Below are 15,325 nucleotides of genomic sequence, written 5' to 3' on the forward strand. Positions count from 1 at the left end.
TTTGAAAAACGCAAGTATTTTATTGTAGCTTCAGAAGCTTTGTCTTGCTCGAACTTTTAAATAAGCGGCAGTTAAGTCAGGGCCTAATTCGACGCGATTGAGAAAAAAAGCTAAAAGAAAACAATAAATCTGAATACAGCTACTGTTTTCTAATTTATGTTTTCTTGATTCAGGGAAATTAATATTAAATACAACGTATATAATACTTGCATTTTTAAAAATTGAAATGACAAAAATTATATTAAACCGAAACCCCCTTATTTATTAGTTAATAATATTTATATAAAGACAATAGGATCCGGCGCGCTCTCTCACAGAACCGACTCGACGGACCGCAGGTTCGGGGGTCGCCACGAGCCTCGCCGACGTCACCAAAATACTCTGTACTTTCCAAATTATATGAATCCCACCTCTAAGTTAGATGGAACAGGGAAACAACACATTAAATAATATTACAACATGTTCCTTTCACATACAAAAATAAAATGTTAGACCGAACGAATAATACGTATTATGTAATGATTATAAATATATGGGTGACAAGTGTAATAATATCATAAAAATATACATTGTATACAGCGGCTAAGCTGCTTGCCGTGTTTGTATTGTTGTATGAAAATAAATTACATATATTTTATCAAAATTTGTTTTAATTTGGTTAACTAACGTTCTGTGTGCGCTCGCACATTCTACTTCACGAGTTACGGCATAGTTCAGTTACCAGTTAGCACCTCTAACAAATATTTATAGGTGTCAGAATTTAGAGACAAGAATAGTTTCTAGAAATTTCTGACCGTGCGTCGCGTGGCAGCCCTATGCTCCGTCTAGACGCGGTGCTGCGGGCCTCTGATACTATCACAAGTCGGCGGCTAGTCGCGTTGTATGTCCACGTCATCGAATGTAAAACGAAACCGCGAGCGATGTTTTGTCGTCACTGGATTTGTGTTCGCAGACTGACAACAGTGACAACTCACCCGGCGGTGAGTAGTCGCTGATAAGTAGGTATCGATCGAGGCGCCGCATTACCGCTCAGGGTTTTATTCAATCCTCGTTTAAAGAGCAAGGTTTTTTTTCCTACCCAAGCTGATAGCCATGAAAGGCTATTTCAGCGTAACCATAACTAGTAGGTGAGCTCACGGGGCTCACACCTAACAACGTTGCTAACACGAACCCTAGCAAGAGCCGTGCTTCGCAAAATCTACCATCGGATCAGAAATATCCGGTGAGAAACTCAGTGGGCTGTGTCTGAGGGTTAATTTACTCGTGGAGCCCTTAGTCGTAAGCGACGGGTTCGACGAGAACGATGACCAGTGCTTGAGGTACCTAAAAGCACCGTTAGTGGGTCGGGAGGATCCGTAATGACGTGAAGAGTATGCGGTGCTCGCCTGTACGCCACGTCGCAGTCGGTCGACGCTGCGACAGAGCTACGATAAATAAACATTTCCGTAAAATAAAACAACAATCCCGATGCGTGTAGATAATTTAATGGCAGTTCATGTTTATCATACAACTAGTTCGGTGCGACGTTATCACAAAGTAAAAAAAATAATAAAACATCATACGAATTCCAACAATCAATAAAGCTATTATTATTAATGGAATGACGGAACATAACACAAAAATTCCAGATAAATACAGTTTTATTTACAAAAATACGTAAAATACAGTTGCAAGATACAATTTTATTGTAATACTTGATTTAACCTAAATATTCTTGACGCATACTTTGTGAGTTTCCCCGAGACGTGATGAACTCAACAGTTTACAGTTCAATCTTACAATAATGTAGCAATTTTGTTTTACAATTTCAACACTTTACAGTTCTTGATCACAGGTATTATATTTTAAAATATACATTTAAGATCTTAATGAAATTACACAATAAAACAAGATCGAACCATAATATTGAAATATTTGCTTGGCGTTGCAAGCTCTTGTGGTTACATCGCCCGCGGTAATGCCCTTTAGGTATTACACATTATCCCAATGTATTGTAATAAGTATTTTTTACAATATTTAATTAATACTTGTTACAATCAAGGAATTTAACATTTACTTTTTACATCATTTTGATCTTATCACTAGGGTTGTAATATAATCAAGTTTAGAGCGCAATTCAAATATTAATAATGAGTACCTACTCATCAATCAAATCTTAGTTCGTATCCGATAAATTATCAGGGCCGTCTTTAGATTTTTTCTTTTAGGAAGGAAGGATCACTGGAGGCCTTTACAATTTCACCAGGACAGGGGTCTAAGTCTATTGAAGGTTCGGGGCTTTAAAGAGAATTTAAACCCCTACGACCATGCTCTAAGAATTATTTTTTGTTGACTAGATGTCAAAATGTAGTAAATTAAGCTGTCACAGTTACACCGGAGCCAATTCCTGAACATTCTCTCACAGGCAGTATCAGCCGTTTATTGGACGTACCAATAAACAGTTGAGTGGTCGGACAAGACCAGATAGGGATATGCGATCTCGACGACTTGGAAACTTGCTCAGAGCGGTCCGTACATTGTGAGCAACAAGGCTCTGCTCTGCTCCAAGCCGGAGCGCTAACTGCACCGCGTGCTCCTTCACGACTAATTATGAATTTACATATTTCACGTTAGAATATTCTTAGACGACGATATTTCTGAGCCGCTTTCAGGAAAACTTGTTAGGTCCGTTATAAAAACTGGTAACGTGTTCAATAATGGTATCACGGCATGCCCACGAGCGTCTCGGATAACTTATCAGTTAGGTCCCAGACAAGAACAACTGTTCAAATTACAATTAATAACAATGAACATTGCCGGCTCACCGATGCAACTGTTTATCCTTCACTAACACCAATGTGCTTAGTGCGAGTTTTTTAAGGTTCTCGATAGTGTAAAAGTTAACTCTAATTTGTATGCAGTCGGAACAGCACCCCTAGCGGCAAACGTTCCAACTCCATACAAATTAGAGTTAACTTTTACGCTATCGAGAACCTTAAAAAACTCTCACTAAGCACACAGGTCCTGTCAGTCTGCGGTACGCTTCTGTTCCGAGTTTAAACACATTTAACCATAATATTATTATACATATTTAATTAACATTAGATACAAATAATTGAACGAAAGTGACCACACTTGTTTATGACCTTACACACACACACACACACACACACATAACTTACATTTATATACGTTCTAAGAACTTAAGGAAAATATTTTGTAAAACCCCTTTGTGCGAACCGCTAGCCTTACTGCGAAGCGAGCGCCTCTCATGGGAAACGCGGACTCACCGAGATTGGGAATGCCCGTTCGATCATCGACTTACTTACTCTATGAAACGGAAAAAACATAATAATATATCTGTGCGTGGCCGGCGCCACAAACATCGCGTTTTAACTTATGACTGTAGCGCTGACTTTAACCCTTATTATCAATTTCGGCGTAGAACAAACTTTGTAATTATATTTGGAAGGAGATATTGCAATGTTTCAAATGCGGAATAAGTGAAGTGACCACAAGTATTACGATTAATGGATCACGGTCATTTCGTGGTGTGCGATACCCGAGCAACTAACATCGTGCTACCTGGGACCGATGCGTCTGTATATTTGCTGCCGGGAATTGTCCGGCTCTAGAATGAACTTGCTCCCCGATGTTTTCTATGACGTGTCGTTCGAACGTTGGTCCCTTAGCATTTCTGACGTTGATAGCTCTCCCTAAAGTGGACCATATGTCCAGTCAGCTTTGATAATAAAACTGACGATATAGTATATAAAAAAAAAAAAATATCTTCGCATTTCGCGAGTCATAGACGTAATTAAAACTACATTTAAAGTTTAATCTCGCGTTATTATTGTCACTATAATATTATGTCCGACATCCCGAATAGTTGTCTTCTTGATCATTGCCGATTCTCCGGAAGTCATAAAATCGCGATATGAAACCGCAAAAGTGGGATAAATTCGCAAACCTGTGTTCAATATTGATGTTATCAATCATTAGTATATTAAATTACTACATGAAGGTTTTAATAATTAACAACATAATATCAATTATAATAATTCTCCACAAATAAGGTGATCTTTTAATAACGAATAGTTACAAACTCTAATAGTTATTGTTTGTATTTATGTGGTATGAGTCATTATTTTAAGTTTATTTTCGTTAACAATTTAAATGTACAAATCCTTAAAAGCGTCTCCCAAGACTTATTTCGGATGTTGATATCCGAGAATTTCATTAACGAATACAAATCAAGGTTATTTTCAAGTACAACAGAAAAATTGACAGCCCGGTGCGTTGCTGTTTTTGTTTTGATAGCCGATTCAAAGAACAATGACAATCATTGTTAATCTGAGGAAATTAGGGCTAGTTTGTTGCATCATTAAACTGTTTTTGTTGTTTGGAAAATCCCAGAAGAAATTAGATCACGTTATTCGGAACGTCAAAATTCCGAATAAAATATATTTTGTTTACGTTCGAATTATATTTCTTATCGGGTTTAGTTTAGCATTGTACTCGGGCTGGTTTACAGTGACGGTCGGCACACCGACAACGGACCGTGATGCTTGGCTCCCGCGCCCGAGATTTGTGGCCATCGAAGTCAGGCGAGTTTACGGAACACCGGATCACATCGAGGGGTGAAAGACTATGTAGTTTAAGCGACACTTTTACAGGACAGCCATATAAAGTTTGAAATTCGGAAAAATATTTATAAAAAAACTTCTTCAGCTATTTAAATGGGGGAAACTTAATTGAAGTTCAATTAAAATCATCGTATTGTTGATACTAATACCAAAAAAAACGGACCTTTAAATAATGGTAGGCAGCGGCTTGGCTCTGTCCCTGGCATTGCTGATGTCCATGAGCGACGGTAAACACTTACCATCAGGTGGGCCGTATGCTCGTCTGCCTAAAAGGGCAATTAAAATTTTTTAGAAAGACAAATGTCGCGTATTAAGCGAAATGTCGCTTAAACCAAATAGCCTCTCCTCGATATGGTAGATATTTACCGCAACTATTGGATGCCAGGGTTCTATGAAGCCGCTGTTTATCTCCAAGACTCTCCAAATTTTGCTTTATAAATGATATGACGTAGCACTATGGAAACCGTGGATAAGGGGTGATCCCGAGCCGGAGGGTCGGTCCCAAATAATATCACAATTCGAGACGAGTTCCAGTCTGATGACGTGTAATGACGTGTAAATAAACAGATCTTGAACAACACCAAGAACAGCCACTAAACAAAGTTAACCGAGTGTCCGCGCAGGCCCGTCTACTTTGGTCTGGACGATATCAAACAGAAAAACAGTGTGCTTAGTGCGAGTTTTTTAACGTTCTCGATAGCGTAAAAGTTGTATGGAATGGGATCGTTTGCGTACGTTTGCCGCTAGGGGCGCTGTTCCTTCCTCGCAAAATTGGCTTCACTTTTACGCCAGCGAGAACGTTATGAAACTCGCACTAAGCACACAGGCCCTCAGTATCGTCGATTACGACGAAGAGTTCGACGAGCGAACTAACCCAGCCACAGACACAGTCCACTGAGTTTCTCGCCAAATCTACTCAGTAGGTCGCGATTCCGATCCGTTGGCAGGTTCCCCAGAACACTTGCTCTTGCTAGGGCTAGTGTTAGCAAATTCTCTCAGGTTGAGCCCGTGAGCTCACCTACCCGACCGGGCGTAGTTGGAATAGCCCCTTAAGCTACCAGTACCCACTCTAACCGGCGCCATCTAGGCGGGCTTCGGACAGTCTGCCGACCGAGAGGGCTGGTGGTCGTGGCGCCGACGACCGCCAGTCCGGCGTCCCGAGGGGGAGGGTGATGGGAGAGATGTGCTCCGCACTAAACGCTTCACTTTCCCCCCTTTGCCTTGTCATGAGTTCTGTCTCATGCGAGGTTTGGACGTTGGTTGTTGAGCGACAGGAGGTTTTAGTCAGTTCGATTCTGACATACCCCGCCCAGTATCCCCAGAAAAGGGCGGAAGTCCGGCGATTTCCTCCTGACCAAAAAAAAAAAAAAAGCTACCAGTGAATAGGTAGGGAAAAAGTACGAGCTGACATCCGCCACGAAGGAACAATATTTGTATTTAATCATTTTTAAGCTGACTCTAGTCAAGGACGGGAATATCACTCACTCCTGCACTTATCTTGCAGTCGTCTGCACTTAAGGATTCGCGGGTTGTAATACATCGCACCTCGTGATTAAATGAGGGTAAAACACATCTAAGGCACATCTTGATATAAATAATGTCTCCTAAATAACGAACATAGTTTCCTATGTTGAAGCTAGCATTGACGTCAAAATCTGTACGTAATATAAAAAACAACTTAAACCATTACATACATCTAAAAATATATTTTTTATTTACAATAGCACAGTGTAGTATGACGTGCGGTAATTATTAAGATTTAGCAGATAATTTACTGTTTTTTATTCAAAATGATTTATTAATAATGCCTTAAGTAAAGACGTCATTACACATTTTCGCGTAATGTTGTTTTTTGATGACTCTTTCATATTTTATTAATCAATAAATGTGCTAAGTAAATACTAATATTGTTACGCCGCTAAAAGTAACGCCCCCTATTATCAAATAGCGGAAACACATATGGAAACGACTAGTACTATGGGGGATGTTTTCGATAACCGTAGACTTGTTGTGTCGACTATAACAGCGTTGCAGAGATGACATGAAGGCAGTTAGTAATAATTGGTTCTACTCGAAGCGAAACAGCGAATGAATCACCTGAAGCGAAGCGGAAGAAGTGAAGTGCGAATTGTAAAGTGTTCCTAAGGTTCTAAGCGTTAAATTGAATTTTGATTTGGTAAAAGTTTTATTTATCCCGAGCCCCGGTGCGTAAAAATATATAAATATTTGTTTTTCTCAGATTTATTGCACCGTTTATTATTAAACAGAGTTAGAAAAATATATTCGAGACGAAAAACATCATTCTATTAAAAAAGACGATAACACGTAACTCTATCTCACGTAACCTGAGAATTGCTGATATCACATCAACTTAATGGACTTTAAAAGCAGCTCATCACATTTAAATGTATATCAGATTTTATAGACAGTCCCCTCGGAGTTTTTTTTATTTTTTTTTATTGCCCTTTTAGGCAGACGAGCATACGGCCCACCTGATGGTGAGTGTTTACCGTCGCCCATGGACTTCAGTAATGCCAGGAGCAGAGACAAGCCGCTGCCTACCGCTAATCGCACGAGACCGAGGGCCTGGCGCTGGGAGCTCCACAACATCACACGTAAGGCACAGTTTGGAGGTCCTATCGCGGGGGTCAGCGCCCGCACCAGCGCGTTGGATCAGCAAGCAAATATTGTTTAACATTTATACTGAAGTAGTAAATGATAATTATTTCAGTACCGAGAGAAACTTGCACACTGTTATTTTTTTTATAATTCAATAATTATTTTTTAGAATCCTGTATTATCTCTTCGAGTCTGTGCTAAATTCTATTTTTATTATTATTTTACATTGAATGGTTAGTATTTTAAAGCTCAATCAACCTTACCCAGTCTCAAGTTGAGTGCTAGCAGTGTGGGACATTCCGAATCTTGTATTCAAATATAAAATTATCTTTAATTATATACCCACATGTAAACACAGAATTAGTTTCCATGGGATATAACTGAATTAGGGTTGTCAAACGAAGCAGAGCTTGGAGCAAGTGTGAGCTGGCACGGGCGTCCCTAGACCTCGGTGTAGTAGGTGGGCCTGTTGATGCTGAGCAGCGAGAACACGTTGGGGAACACGAACGTGGTGTTGAAGCCCACCATCGCGTACGTGAAGTACTTGTAGCACAGCTCCACTGTCACCTTGTGCTTATTGTCTAAGCTATCTTCAGAATTCCTCAACTCGTTCTTGTCTTTGCCTAGCAGCGCGCAGATGAAGGCGTACGACACTGACTTGCCGATGGCCCTGGTGGCCAGCACGCCGCAGAAGCCCAGCGTCGTCCTGAGGATGGTGCAGCCCAGCATCTCCACGGAGGGCCATATGATGCGGTAGGGGGGGCCCCGGTGGTCGGCCGTCATGTTCCCCAGCCGGTAGTTGGTCCAGGAGCCGGTCAGGATGCCCGCGCACACGCTCACGATCATGGTCGTGTCGCCTCTGCAACAACACTTGCGTTACATAGGACTGCGCCACACGGGACGTGTTGCCGCGGCGTTACGTATCCCGCGTGCGATCACATTTTGTGTATTTGCGTGAGGCGTCAGCCGTCACAGAACAGAACACAAACAGACTATAGCCTGTATCATAACAAGATGAGTTCGCGGGTATACATCGTCTAATCTAGTCGCCCGTCGGTCTACCGGACAATATCACCCTCTCGAAGACAATCTTCCCTCTGTTGTTTCGTTTTGTACACAAAATCAAGGCGTTTAATCGTCGACTAAACCCTTTAGCAGGAGAGCCCTTCTGCGGCATGTAATAACCAGTGACGCCACCAGGGCCTGTGCTCTCACCTAGTTGGTGTCCATTTATCGGCATTAGGATGAAACACGATGACAAGTATTGAGAGTGTGATGACCAACACTGGAGCACACTCCCACGTGAGGAGGAAACCGTCCAGCCGGTCTACTGCAGGTATCAGGATGAATAGCAGAGACGAAGCGAGTAGCAAGCCTGCTGCAATATCCTGTAAATTAAATTAAGCAACTAGTAACTAGTATTAAGCGGTAGGCAGCGGCTTGTCTCTGTCCCTGGCATTGCTAACGTCCATGAGCGACGGTAACCACTTACCATCAGCTGGGCCGTATGCTCGTCTGCCTGCTCAGGCAATAAAAAAATTAAAAAAAAAACTTGTTGGAATAGACATGATTGCAGTACCCACTTGTGTGAGCCTACAAGACACCCTATCACCAGTGAATACTGAGATGCTCGTTTACAATCAGAGTAAGTTAGTTTAAAACTCCGTGAATGCTTCTTATGGCTCCTTATGACACTCTCGCAATTTTCTAAGCAAAATATTTCATATTAATAAGAGCATTCAAATAGTAAAAAAATTTGAAATTGTTGTAGAAATACATCATAGATATAAGCAATTTTGATAATTTTACTTTATTACACAAGGTTATTACTTGATTTTTAATGTTACTTTGTGTTAACACACTTTATGTTCATAAGTACATACTTAGATCAATATTACCTTCCCCGCTACAGAGCCCCAGATCAACAATTAATCATCAGACCCCATTGAAGAAACCATTTTTTGAGGAGAATTTCCAGAATTATCTATTCCATGACACGTAGACCATGAATCTTTTAAAATAAAAAATTTCATCATCTGTGTCCAACATTTTGTCATCTAACACCACATTAATTTTTAAATTGCAATTCTTCAAGTTGAGGTTCAGTACTCGAATTCGTATTTTACAAATTCACTATGAATTACAGACAATGGTGTCTGGCTATGGGCTGACCCTGATCTTAAGTCATAAAGTTCTTACAAAAGTGATGCATATAGTGGAATTTGGTAATTTAACCAGTGCAATGCAATATCTGATTTACAGGTAGGTTGTATGTTAATATTAATCAATTTGCAATTAAATCAAGAACACTCACCAACACACTATGCATTCCCAGATATACTCTACTAACACAGATCAGGGTACACCATGACACTGCTATCAGTATCCCCCAGTGGACTGGGTAAATATACCTGTCCATTGTATAGAGTAAGACTGAGAATGGCATGCATACTCCCACCATGGCGTGAGTGGAGGGCATACCGTATTCTATAGCCCATTTCTGCTGTAACTTCTTTACTGGGTAACCAGGGCGAGGCCATCGAATTATATCCTTAAAACCTTGTCCTGGAATGAGATAGACACTTACTGTATTATTTTTAATATGAATAGTTGCTAGGTAGCAGCTTTGTACATGTTACTGGACATAAGCATACAATGTCTATGAATTATTCTTTTAAAAACTAATGCTATATGAAAAAGAGTTTAAAATATATAAGCATATTAGAAAAACAATAATGTTTGAGTTTAATATTATATATCCATTCAGTATAAGCTCTTTTAAAATTGATTGCGCTGACATTTGACAAGTTACAAGGTCAGAGATTTTTATGATTTCACAAGTCGATATTATTATAATGACACCATTTAACCAGAAACCTTTCTTATTTATTTAAAAAAGGTTCCCAAGAGAAACCTCCACTTCACGTTTTATTTAAGGATTTATTAACTGCAATAGATAATCTGCAATAGATTTTGTAAGCCCTGCAAATTCCTACAAGAGTATTGTTACAAAAACAAAGTATCAAAAGAAACTAATTATTAACCCCTTTGGGAATCAAACTTAATAACTTTTACCATTCGTTTTTTCTGTGTAGTTCCAATTTGGGCATTAGGTATGAACAATTAAACCTACTTTTAACTACCATTTTACCATTAAATTAATTAACCCAATATTCAAATGTCAACTATTAAGACCTTAGTTAGGCATTCTTGACCATGAAAACTGTAAATTATTTGAACTGCGGTGATAATAAAATGAAAATGATAAATGTAATGTTAAGCTATAACATTAGTTTTAATTGTATACATAGCTTATAACAAGTAAAAAAATTCTGAAAGGTTATGTATAATAAATAAAGGTTATGTATTCTATAATTTTCAAACCTATGCATTATATTTAATAAGGCTTAATTTTTTCTTGGCATTTTTAAAACATCTATCTTTTTTACTTAATGTGATGATATCACACACATAATTAGTTATAGCATCATTCTTCAAAAATTCTATTATCATTGGTGGACAGCATACAACCTAATAAAGTCGTGTTTAAGAAGATAATTAGTATGCACGCAACGTAAGTTTTAAGTCTACATTAATTTATATTTGTCTATTACGTACCTATGTACATAACGACAGTCCAAACCAATACGACACGCCGTCCTACGGCGCCGTCAATATTCCAAAACCAAAACGGTATGAATGTAGCGTAGAATATCTCATCTCCTAACTCAGTTCCGAGTACAAACAAGTAGTACCAGAATTTGTTATTGATTGACAGCCCGAGATCGTCTTTCGTCGTTGTTTCTCCAGAGGTATCAGTGTCGTAAGAGGACTGTGAGCTGTTAGATATGTTGCTTGGTATCCTCTTGTGCTGTTTGATATCGCATTCTTCTCTCAGGCGATCTAGTCTCTCTGAATTTATCACTTTAGACTGTTCGCTCTTCGTATCACTGATTTGTCTGTTAGATTTATAAGTTACGCCGAAAAAATTTTGTACTTTAATAACTAATAATGGATCTTTTAAGTATTTTATCGTATTCTCCCACATTATAACAGTTGATTCGCTAGATTTGAATAATTAAAAAAAGATTGAAACCTCTAAATTCGATAACGCAACACATCGAACCTTAAAAACGAAACCAAATTACAGCGAAAATAAAAGTTTTTTAGTAGATAAGTATGTCAATTTGACACATATCAAGGACTTCATCATAGATTATACACTTAATCTGTATGAGATTTTATGAAATAGCATCCACCGCGGCACCGTCGCGTTGTGTCGCAAAAGCATGGTCATAATATTTTAATTAAATTCAAATCAATTTGACACATAACATCAAGGACTTCATCATAGATTATACACTTAATCTGTATGAGATTATATGAAATACGAGGGCGGCACTGAAAATTTCGGGAATTAACGAAGTGACACATTACTATTTAAAAATGTATTTATTGCTTTTCGAAGTATTCTCCGCGAAATTTTACACATTTTTCCATACGATGGAACCAATCATTGAAGCAACCATTCCATTCGGAATTTGGGGTCTCCAAAATGGCCCTTTTGTAGGCGCCCACAGCTTCTTCAGGTGATGAAAATCTCTGTCCACGCAATTTATTCTTTATTTTAGGGAAAGTATAGAAATCATTAAGGCTTAGGTCGGGGCTGTACGGCGGATGGTCTAATAATTCTATGTTTTCTTGCTCTAAAAACTCTTTTGTTCTGTGCGCGGTGTGAGAACTCGCATTATCGTGATGGAGGATGATACGGCGGTTGCAGTTCTCTTTACGGAGTTCAGAAACGACCTGTGGCAAACAAATGCTAGCAAACCATTCTGCATTAACCGTTCTTTGTCTCTCAAGAGGAATAGTCGTAACATGGCCGGTTTTGGAGACAAACGTGGCCACCATTTTTTTTGCAACACTCCGTGAACGAACAATTTTTGTTGCTTTATCTCATTTTCGAGCACCCAAAGTCGTGACTGGTTTTTTGTTTCGGGTTCGTACGCGTATATCCAGGATTCGTATTTGACTCATGCCAATGTCTAAAGTTGCCTGAATTTCGCTGTATGTCACATGTCGATCTTCCTCAATCAGCTTACGCACAGCATCAACGTTTTCTTGGGTGACTGCAGTTTTTGGACGACCTTGACGGGGATCATCACTGAGCTTGACACGTCCACGTTGAAACTCAGCAAACCAGCGATAAATTGTGGTTTTGGATGGGGCTTCATCACCAAATGCAGAAATCATCCGGTCAACACACTGTTTTTGTGTTAAACCACTTCGAAAGTCATAATAAATCATCGCTCTTGAATTTTCTCGAGTCAATTCCATTTTCTCAACGACTAAACAAGTTTGACAAAACCTCGTGACAAGACCGAGAATCTTTTTTTAAATAAATAAATGGTATTCGATTTTTAAAACCAAGAAGTTTTCAATTAAAAAGATTTTAATATGACAGGAACAGTGGAAATATTCCATTCCCGATACTTTTAGTGCAGCCTAGTAGCATCCACCGTTGCGTTGTGTCGCAAAAGCATGGTCATAATATTTTAATTAAATTCAAATTTTATAATAAACTCTTGTGTGACCCTCGTATTGATTCTGTTGGAGTGTGAATGTGAAAGTAATGGCCGGCAACACTTGACACAATTAAGGTTACAGATTTCGAATAATGGAGTTATTTTAAATGTTTAAAACAAATACGTCTTAATTGTCTTCTCGTCAGTGAAGACAATGACTTCTCATCTAGACACGAGTAGAGCAACATCTAAGAGTTTTATAATTTTAATGGTGTAATAGTGTATAAAGTATTTACAATATAATTATAATGAAGCAGTGTGTTTTAAAGAGCCCCTCATCAACCTACAGAACCCAGACCCCTCAAATTTAACCGTCTAACAGATACCATGATTCTGTGCTAAGCTATACAAAAGATTTTGTAAGAGCATCAATACGTAACTTAGCTACAGCAAAATATAAAATTATATTAATACCAATATGAAAAAAAATATGAATAAGAACAAATTCGAAAAAAAAACTTTTTTAACTGTTTTCAAATAGTAACATTAAATTACTAATACACAAATGGGTATAATTAACTAGACATAGTTTCGAGAAAAACCAGGTAAATAAATTCATCGAGCCAATTTTTTTTACTACTATTACATAAATGTTTGTTCTTTTAAATGAATATGATCAATTAACAATTATTAACTGTTAAAGAGAAAATATCAAATAAATATAGAAAGAAACGTTAATAATAATTCATTTATGCAGCCTCCTAAATATTTATATTAACCAACAATGAAATAACTGTAAAAGCTGTGATATTATTTTATTGCCTTAGATGGGCTCAGAGATTACAAGGCATTAAGTCGTCACCTGAGCCCATAGACATCTTGAGACATCGGTTCGAATGATCGGTTGTATTTCATAGCGGTTGTCCTACCTTTTAAATATTTTGAACGACCATTAAGATTGTTTAGAATAGCAGCTGGTATCCCTCGGAGCTCAGCTGGAATGTGTCAAAAGTGTCAAATTGTCAAAACTTTTGAAGTTAAGTGTAGGTAGTTGAACCGTAAAGTAAACCATAACAGAAAAGCACTAGAAGATAACGGAAATTATAACGTACCAAATAAATAAAAACAATCGTATTTAACCACAATTCAGTAATTAGTTTTTGTGCATCTTACCAAACCTTTAACCAATTAAGTTATTTATACATTATATTATACAGACCGATTATTGGAAGTTTCAAAGACCTGGGTATCGACTGTATGTAAGTTGAAATAAAATTTATCTTCGATTAGAAGTATATTTTACATATTTTAATTTATAATATTGTTTACTCCCTACCTATACTATGTTATCTTAATTATCACGTTACAGGATTTACAAATTGTAAATAAATATTGAGATTCTAAAAAATATAATTTTCTAATTTGAAAGCGCTTTGTACAAAAATCAGTACAGAGAATTAATGAAAACAGGAACCTAACAAGGATTATTTATGTATTTTTTATGAATAATTGGCAGTTACTTGTTTCCTTCTTTGCATTTACTAACTTTTATAAGCCAAAAACGGATTTGAAATTAGAATTGAAAAAGTTTACAGATTTTACTTTGGCGTACTACTGATTTACCTTCTTTATTGCATAGATATGTGAAGGAGCTCACGGCACACCTGATGCTAAGTGGTTACTGGAGTCCTTATAGATTACAATGTGAATGGTGATACCTGCCTTGAAACATGAGGGGAAAGGCTCGATCATATAAGATCACAGCTATTCCTTCCTTTAAATCAGAATGTATTACTGCTTAGATCCAGAAATAAGCAAGTGGTATCTATCTGTGTGGGTTCACACAATGCCCTTCCAGTGAGATTGAGTCAAGATTAAACTTTCCACTCTCTTAATTTAACAGTATCATTTTAAAAATAATTATTAATTAAGTCAATTATCGGTGGATTGAACAATGCACTTATAGGAGGACAAGCCGCCCGCTCCGGCTCCGCTCGGGTCTCTAACAAAAATTTCAAAGATATTTGATGTTGTTTTATTTTTTAAAATAAAAGAATACTTATTGCGGCATAACTATAATAGTTAGATATATGCTGTCGTGACACTTTTAGTAAATAATAATGTGTTCTACAAAGTCGTGGTACATTATTTTATTGTAACATCGATAGTTTTTGCAGGCCACGCGATGTAAAGAATATTTTAGAGAATTTTTTACACCTTGGATTACGTAATTGGAGTTTTAGTAAGGATCCCTGATTTTTTTCAAAAATGTCACTCGGGAATAGTGTAGCTTCCAAACAGTCAAAGATTTTTTCAAATCGGTTCAGTACTTTCAGAGCCTATTCAATACAAACAAACAAACAAATCTTTCCTCGTTATAATATTAGTATAGATTAATACACAGTGTGGCTATAGTTACCAATTTTGCATTGAACGATCTTGGATTTTATCCTTTAAAATGGGTATTGGATACTCATTATTGATTTATGATTATTTGAGATTATTCCATCATCTTGTTTTTACTATCGCTTCCACCTGCCACCGGAGAAGAGTTCA

At 37.8% G+C, this 15,325-nt stretch overlaps 2 protein-coding genes across 2 annotated transcripts in view; one reads left to right on the forward strand and one right to left on the reverse strand.

Moving 5' to 3' along the window:
* Positions 1–6,850: 6,850 nt before the first annotated feature.
* On the reverse strand, positions 6,851–11,535 carry LOC114247303 (sphingosine-1-phosphate phosphatase 2). Its single transcript, XM_028180233.2, has 4 exons — positions 10,863–11,535; positions 9,559–9,809; positions 8,460–8,632; positions 6,851–8,103 (listed from the first exon to the last, which is right to left on the reverse strand). Exons 1-4 carry the CDS (start codon positions 11,290–11,292, stop codon positions 7,686–7,688), a joined length of 1,272 nt encoding a protein of 423 aa, XP_028036034.2. The 5' UTR covers positions 11,293–11,535; the 3' UTR covers positions 6,851–7,685.
* Positions 11,536–13,807: 2,272 nt separating this feature from the next.
* mv (lysosomal-trafficking regulator mauve) overlaps positions 13,808–15,325 on the forward strand; it is an 80,975-nt gene continuing 79,457 nt past the window's right edge. Inside the window, 1 exon segment of the mRNA XM_089732146.1 lies at positions 13,808–14,028. The gene's annotated coding sequence lies outside the window, so the exon portion shown is untranslated.

The sequence above is a fragment of the Bombyx mandarina genome, chromosome 12 (assembly GCF_030267445.1).
Source record: "Bombyx mandarina strain Sakado chromosome 12, ASM3026744v2".
NCBI classification, from domain to species: domain Eukaryota; kingdom Metazoa; phylum Arthropoda; class Insecta; order Lepidoptera; family Bombycidae; genus Bombyx; species Bombyx mandarina.

Coding starts and splice junctions, on each gene's coding strand:
- LOC114247303 (XM_028180233.2), bottom strand. CDS start 11,292: ATGTGGGAGAATACGATAAAATACTTAAAAGATCCATTATTAGTTATT. Junction 9,810..10,862: donor GACTGTCGTTATGTACATAG/GTACGTAATAGA, acceptor ATCTCATTCCAG/GACAAGGTTTTAAGGATATA. Junction 8,633..9,558: donor TGGGAATGCATAGTGTGTTG/GTGAGTGTTCTT, acceptor TTTAATTTACAG/GATATTGCAGCAGGCTTGCT.